At 39.1% G+C, this 7986-nt stretch overlaps 1 protein-coding gene across 10 annotated transcripts in view; it reads right to left on the minus strand.

Moving 5' to 3' along the window:
* Positions 1–7986, minus strand: part of SPAG9 (sperm associated antigen 9) — a 148198-nt gene that overhangs the window by 89298 nt on the left and 50914 nt on the right. For all 10 annotated transcript variants that reach the window (XM_037742578.1, XM_017540180.2, XM_017540189.2 and 7 more), the window contains exon 3: positions 4401–4471. In XM_037742578.1, the coding sequence (XP_037598506.1) occupies positions 4401–4471 (71 nt within the window). The remainder of the gene's footprint in view (positions 1–4400; positions 4472–7986) is intronic.

Here is a 7986-nt window from a genome sequence, read left to right on the forward strand (position 1 = left end):
AAAAAAAAAAAAAAAAAAAAAAAAAAAAAAAAGAGTTTAGGCAATGGAATCTGACAAACGTGGCTTCAAATTTAGTCACTAACTAGCATGGAATTTGGGCAAATCATTTCATAGACTCTAAACCTCAATCTGTAAAACGGGAATGGATGAGAATTTGGTCAGAGGATAAAATAAGAATGCATTCAAACACTCCCTGATGTGAGACCATCACAAGATCCCAAAGGGATAAAATTTTTGGTGATTAGCGTACACATGTGGGCCCGAGTGCTTCAAAACTGTTTGTCCTTTATATTTTCTCCACTGCCCTCTTTAAGGCATGTCTTCTTTTAAGCAAATTCAGTAATGTTTACAAAAATCTGATTTAAGAATAGTTGACTATTTATTCTTAAGTTTAAGAATAGTTATTCTCTTTTGATACAAAACATAGATTTTGTTTAAAAAAGAACAGTTATTCTTAAATCAAATTTTTAAAAAGCCACTGTAGGCTTCCCTTAAGCAACAACGAATGTGTTTCATAAAAGTGTTAACTATTAAAAGATACTACCTTCTTTGGAAGTAATAGTGAAAAGATTAAGGTTAACCCGCTTCAGGCTTCCTTTCCCTGAATATTTTCAGAGTTTATGTTTTAAGGATGCCTAGTTCTTTGGCTTTAGATAGCTATTTATAATTGCTAATTGAACGACATCTCTTGAACAGATGTATAAACAGAAAAAATTGTGGGATAGATAGAGCAGAACAGACCCACATTTCAAAGCAGCCCTATCTATGTTACATAAACCTTCCTTCCTTGAAGCAAAACAAAACATAGGGAGCCTATCAGGTCAGAGGAGAAGCACAGATAACTGAGGGAGGAGATGTATGAAGAGCTTGCCAGCTGCATGGGAAATCTGTCTTGGTTACTGGACAGACCTAGCTCTCCGACTTGGTAATTAAGATTTTTCCTGAGATCTTTTTTACTTCCTAGACTATCCTTCCCTCAAGGAATAGAAATAGCCAAAAAAAAATTGTATCTTTTCATTTAAAATTAGCATGTCAGGCTTTTTTATACGCACAGATCTTCATCTTTACTAAACAAATATATTTAAAAATATGAAATGTCACTTTATAGTTATTTTTTAAGAATGTATATATTTTAGGCCAGGCATGATGGCTCACACCTGTAATCCCACCAATTTGGGAGGCCAAGGTGGGTGGATCGCCTGAAGTCAGGAGTTCAAGACCAGCCTGACCAACATGGTGAAATCCCATCTCTACGAAAAATGCAAAAATTAGTCAGGCATGGTGGTGTGCCCCTGTAATCCCAGCTAATCGGGAGGCTGAGGTGGGAGAATTGCTTGAACCTGAGAGGCAGAGGCTGCAGTGAGCCAAGATCACTCCAGCCTGGGCAACAGAGCAAGACCCCACCGTCTCAAAAATAATAATAATAATGTATACATTTTATATTTTATACTTTAATACATCATAATTTAATAATCTTCAATTACTAACAAAGATTAGAGCTTCATTTAAGAAACAAAAGCATTATTTATCACTACCAATTACTTCCCCCAAATATATTTATAGCTGGGTACAGTGGCTTAATGCCTATAATCCCAACACTCTGGCAGGCCAAGGCAGGAGATCACTTAAGCCCAGGAGTTCCAGACCAGCCTGGGCAACATAATGAGCCATGACTGCACCACTGCATTCCAGCCTGGGGAACAGAGTGGGACCTTGTCTAATTAAAAATACATACATATGTATATAATATATATGACATATATGTATGTATATTTATCAGCTTTAATAAGTACTACTTAGGTAAACAGTACACAGAGTGCATTTTTTAGGCATTGACATGAACGGTATAAAAAGAATCAATAATAGGCTTTTTAACGACCTTAATATCCACCAAATGTCATTAAAATGTAAGGGTATTTTGGTTGTTTTTTTTTTTTTTGAGACAGGTTCTGTCACCCAGGCTGGAGTGCAGTGGCACAATATTGGCTCACTGTAGCCCCTACCTCCTGGGCTCAAGTGATCCTCTCACCTCAGCCTCCCGAGTAGCTGTCACTACAGGTGCAGGCCATCACACCTGGCCAGTGTGTGTGTGCGTGTGTGTGTACATATATGTATATATATTTGGTAGAGTCAGAATTTCACAATGTTGGTCTCCAACTCCTGGGCTCAAGTGATCCGCTCACCTTGGCCTCCCAAAGTGCTGGGATTACAGGCATGAGCCATTGCTCCTGGCCAAAATGCGGGTACTTTTTTATACACTGAAAAAGCTGCTATGTAACCTGCTCTTGTCTTCCCTGAGCTCTGTGGTTCCAGCCCTTCATGGACCATCCTTTGTGTCTACTACTAGATATCAATTCTGTGATACTTCATGCTTTGGGTATGGTTAAGCTAAAATTGTAATAATCAAATCTCACACGTCAAGGCTAACAGGGAAAATTCTATACCCTACCCCAAGAAAGTGCTAACCACATTATTCAAAGGCAAATGCAACTGAGTGTGGTGGGGTTTTCTATTCCTTAAAAGCAACAGCAGGTATTACAGAATTTTAGAAAATAAATAAATAGCAACGTCCAGGTATGCTGGCTCACAACTGTAATACCAGCACTTTGGAAGGCCAAGGCGAGCGGATCACCTGAGGTCAGGAGCTCAAGACCAGCCTGGCCAACATGGAGAAACCTCGTCTCTACTATACTAAAAATGCAAGTTAGCCGTGTGTGGTTGCACACACGCCTGCAATATCAGCTCCTCGGGAAGCTGAGGGACGAAAATCACTTGAACTTGGGAGGTGGAGGTTGCAGTGAACCGAGATCACACCACTGCACTCCAGGTTAGGTAACAGAGCAAGAGACTGTCACTCACACACACAGATACCCCCCAACACACACACACACACACACGCCAGAATATAGCTACAATACAATAATGTAAATATAATCTTTGCAGTATTAAAATGCTTACTGTACACAGAATACAGTCTCTATGGATATCCTCCAAAACATGATTTTAAATTGTTGTTTTCTGATCTTAGATTATAAAGATTTTTATACTCTTCTAAAGAAAGACAACAACAACATAGTTTCTACCAGGCACAGGATAAGAGATCATACAAATCAGAAGGAAAAAATAAACAGGAGCCGGGCGCGGTGGCTCAAGCCTGTAATCCCAGCACTTTGGGAGGCCGAGGCGGGTGGATCACGAGGTCAAGAGATCGAGACCATCCTGGTCAACATGGTGAAACCCCGTCTCTACTAAAAATACAAAAAATTAGCTGGGCATGGTGGTGCGTGCCTGTAATCCCAGCTACTCAGGAGGTTGAGGCAGGAGAATTGCCTGAACCCAGGAGGTGGAGGTTGCGGTGAGCCGAGATCACGCCATTGCACTCCAGCCTGGGTAACAAGAGTGAAACTCCGTCTCAAAAAAATAAATAAATAAATAAATAAATAAACAGGAGCTAAGACTGAAACCATATGTATCACAGGAAAGATAGGACCAGCAAGGGGAAAAAGAGAGGAATTTTTTTTTCATGTAACAAATATTGCATAAAACTATGAAAAGTCTATTTATATGGGTATGTGAACCCCAGATTGACCATGATATACAAGAAACAATGTTCACATTAACATAATAGAAACAAAAGCAACATGAGAGGCTGACAGAGAATCATAGAAAGGTTAAAAAACCCTCAAGTACATTTTCTAATTTGCTTTGAGAAGATTGCGTGCTGAAACTGTTAATTTAAAATATTAAAAACTCATGCAAAAAACCTACTTTTGAGTTATTTTGATTTAACACATTATAATTTGTGTTTATATTATTTGTTATGAGCTTCATGCAAATAAGTCCTTTACACTGGATAATAAATGTAGAGACCTTTTACCAATAACTTACCAATCCATAATTTCCAAACTGGTAACAAAACAAATCAGTTCTCTCATCTTAGCATCACAGAAACTTCATTATGTGCACATAGGGTTTTGCTTAGCCAGCCAAGGAGTCAAGTACTAGAACTGTCTTAAATAATTAAATTATTCTGTGGCATACTAATTCACTACATAAAAAGCTAATTCTAGATGAAAAACAAGAAAAGTTGATATTTGGTAACTAGGTAAATTCCACATGAAATTTAATGTTTTCATGAAAATATCCCCAAGAATTATTCCTTCTTAAAAAATTCTGGCCGGGCGTGGTGGCTCACGCCTGTAATCCAAGCACTTTGGAGGCCAAGGCGGGCGGATCACCTGAGGTCGGGAGTTCAAGACTAGCCTGACCAACATGGTGAAACCCCGTCTTAAAAAAAAAAAAAAAAAATTCTGATTTTCAAAAAAAAATTAAGACGTACTTTCTAAGGTTCATTTCTTTGTCTCAATAATAGCATGGTAATGAAAAACCTAGAAACCCACCTCAGTGTGTCTTTGATGTAATGCATTATATTCCTTCTTCAGTTCTGCTTCTCTTTCTTCAAGTCTGCTAACTGAAATTAAGATGAATACATTTGATCAAAACAAAGTAAGAAATTTACTTGAAAAAGTACATGTTTAAAACTTAGAATGGGCTATCCACAATCTTTAGCAACTTTCAGATTCAGTGTTCCATATAAAAGTCTTCACAAAGCAGTGACCTCATTTTATCACCCTTAATAATGAAAACTTTCAGAGGTGGAGACTATATCAAAATTGGTTCTCTAGTATTCCTAAATATATCAGGTCATCCCCTAAACAATTTTTTTTTTAACGTGACACAGAATTAACTCTTTCAAAAACACAAATCGCCTCATCGAAGTTTTAAGCTGGGATTAGGGCCCAACTCATTTATTTCTAACACTACTCAAGCCCTTTCTTTAGTAATGGCAGTTTGTGAAAGTTTATTGTTTATAAGTACTTTTTCTGCTTCAGGTTTCCTAAATTTCAGGGACTCATCTTCTTTTATTTATTTATTTTTTTCATCTTCTTTTATTTAGCTCCCTCTGCTGATGGGTTTTGTGAGTGGCACTGACTTGGGGTAGTGCTCATAGAGTATAACTTCAGAATATTTTTTAAAAAGTTTTATTAATAGACCCTGAGATACAGAATGTCAGGACAGAATTCCACAGAAAAGAATAACTGATAGCAAAGAGGAATGACTCAGGGAGGAGGTGGAGTCCACACAGAACTACAAAGGAAGAAATTATGGTACTTAAGACAGATGGTAATGAGAGCACTCCTGATATCATTACCACAGAGAAGGGAACACAAAACCATGCCAGCGGTGAGGCAGAGGGTGGTGGTGAGGCAGAGCGGAGACTAGCCAGCCTGGAGGAGCCCACACTTGGCTAAGGAGCAGTGGGAGACAGTCTCGAGAGCAATAAAGCTGGTGGTGCTAGCGGAGCATGTCAAGATACTCATTTACAGTATGTCAGTTGGAAAGCCTTAGCATAGCTGAAAATGTTCCCTGGGTTTGAGGGTCAGCTGGCTGCAAACAGGCAAGGCTGTGTGTAATCTACAACTGCTGACTGTGGAGGACAGCTGTAGAAGGAACTAGTATGAACTAATACTCTGACAGTAGATATATGAATGTTTTATATGCCTCCTAGTATTAACACACCAGACACCAAACAAAACATACTTTGTGCTGCCCAGAAAATTAAATTTGGGTTTGTGTCCCATAATTTGTTTAAATATCTTGAAAATATGTGATTAGGAAAACTGCTCTCTTTGTTTTGATTTGTTTCTAATTCAAGCCCATGTGTCATTGGCTCATTACATTTGCACCAAAGAGTAAATACACTACAGTACCCATGGTGCACACTTTATCATGCCACCCAAGTGCTGAGTACATCTGTTGCTCATCTTATCCTGTGGCTGAAAGCGATAATAAGCAAATTTATTATGCAGATGTGTTGTGATAAAAGAATAGATGCTAAACCATAAATTAATCCTTTTTAAATAAAATTCAATTCTATGATTTTTATTTAAAAATAGGAAATCCAAGCAAATTATGGATATTTAATAATAATTTCAAAGTAAACATTTTCTACTACTTCTTGTCATTTAAATTGATCTAAAAGCTTAAAGGAATTCTGAGACTACTGGACAAACCATATCTATTTCCAATTGTTCATCTTTGTGAATCATTCTTTTCTTGATAACGTGCAACAAAAACAAAAACTTGATGCTGACGCTAAAATAAAATCCAACTATCATTCTTAACCCTCAAGGTGAAATTTGTGTTCAATAGTGGAGCCTTATTATTCTTGTCAACTAATGATATAAAGTGTTAAGTAAATTTATATATATCACCATCACCACTACTAATAGCAACCAACATTATAAAGTGCTTATTATGTACCATACAGTCCTAAGAACTGTATATAAACTACCTTATTTGAGCCTAACATTAACTTTATGATTAAAGTATTATTATTACATCCATGGTACAGATGAAGAAACTGAAGCAAATAGGAGCTAAGCAACTCGCCCACAGTCACACAGACAGTAAATTGCAAAGCAAGGATTCCTACCAGAGTCTGGCCCCAGAATCTGTGTTCTTAATTACCATGCTATACTGGTTCTCAACAAATACTCCTTTTAATCTGTTTTGTATACTGGAGTTTACCTTAAGATTTCACTTTGGGCAGAGGGGAGTAGGCTTCAAACAAAAAACTCCTGTTCTTATGGAAATAACCCATTCACAGATACTTTGACACAAAACATCAAACTGCCAAGCAACATGTGTACCCAAGTCAGGGAGCTGCACATTAAAACCAAAATGCAACACCACCACGCTTCTGAATGGCCAGAATGAAAAACACGATACACCAAGTGCTAAACAACCCAACTGTCCATCAAGAGTAAAATGGATAAATATTCATGTGCTGGAATACTGTACAATGTGAATAAACAAATTATTGCCACACACAACATCATGGACCAATTGCACAAATATGATGTTGAAGGAAAGAAGCAGAAACAAAAGAACACAAAATTCAAGACATAATACAAAACTAATCTGAAATGTTAGAAGTCAGGATAGTAGTTACCCTGGGGAGGCTTTCTGTACAGCCCCAGCCCACCTCGACTCAAACACAATGCGCATCCATTCACACAGGCACTTTCCTCTGCTTGAATACTCATTCTTCCTTATGTTATCCAACAACGGTTATGAGTTCAACATGTAGAATGGGATTTAAACAAATTACTGAGAACCATAACAAGCTTTGCTGCTCTGACTTTAGTATTCTCAGGGAGAGAGCAAAAATGTTACCAAACAGACTGGATAAAGAAAATGTGGTGGCTCAAGCCTGAAATCCCAGCACTTTGGGAGGCCCAGCCAAGAGGACTGCTTGAGTCCAGGAGGTTGCGGCTGCAGTGAGCTGTGATCATGCCACTGCACTCCACCCAGGGTGCCAGAGCAAGACCCTGTTTCAATTTTTAAAAAGGGGCGGGGGAGCTAGCCACGGTGGCTCATACCTGTAATCCCAGCACTTTGGGAGGCCCAGGCAGGCAGATCATGAGGTCAGAAGTTCAAGACCAGCCTGGCCAATATGGTGAAACCCCGTCTCTACTAAAAATACAGAAATTAGCTGGACGTGGTGACAGGTGCCTGTAGTCCCAGCTACTTAGGAGGCTGAGGCAGGAGAATTGCTTGAACCCAGGAGGCAGATGTTGCTGTGAGCAGAGATAGTGCTACTGCACTCTAGCCTGGGTGACAAAGCAAGACTCCGTCTCAGAAGAAAAAAAAAAAGCCGTGTGTGGTGACTCACGCCTGTACTGGGAGGCCAAGGCGGGCAGATCAAGAGGTCAGGAGTTCGAGACCAGCCTGACCAACATGGTGAAACCCCGTCTCTACTAAAAATACAAAAGTTAGCTGGGCATAGTGACACGTGCCTATAATCTCAGCTATTTGGGAGGCTGAGGCAGGAGAATCGCTTGAACCTGGGAGGCAAAGGTTGCAATGAGCTGAGATTGTACCATTGCACTCCAGCCTGGGTGACAGAGTGAGACTCTGTCT

Source organism: Cebus imitator, unplaced genomic scaffold, assembly GCF_001604975.1.
Source record: "Cebus imitator isolate Cc_AM_T3 unplaced genomic scaffold, Cebus_imitator-1.0 Scaffold123, whole genome shotgun sequence".
Lineage (NCBI taxonomy): Eukaryota > Metazoa > Chordata > Mammalia > Primates > Cebidae > Cebus > Cebus imitator.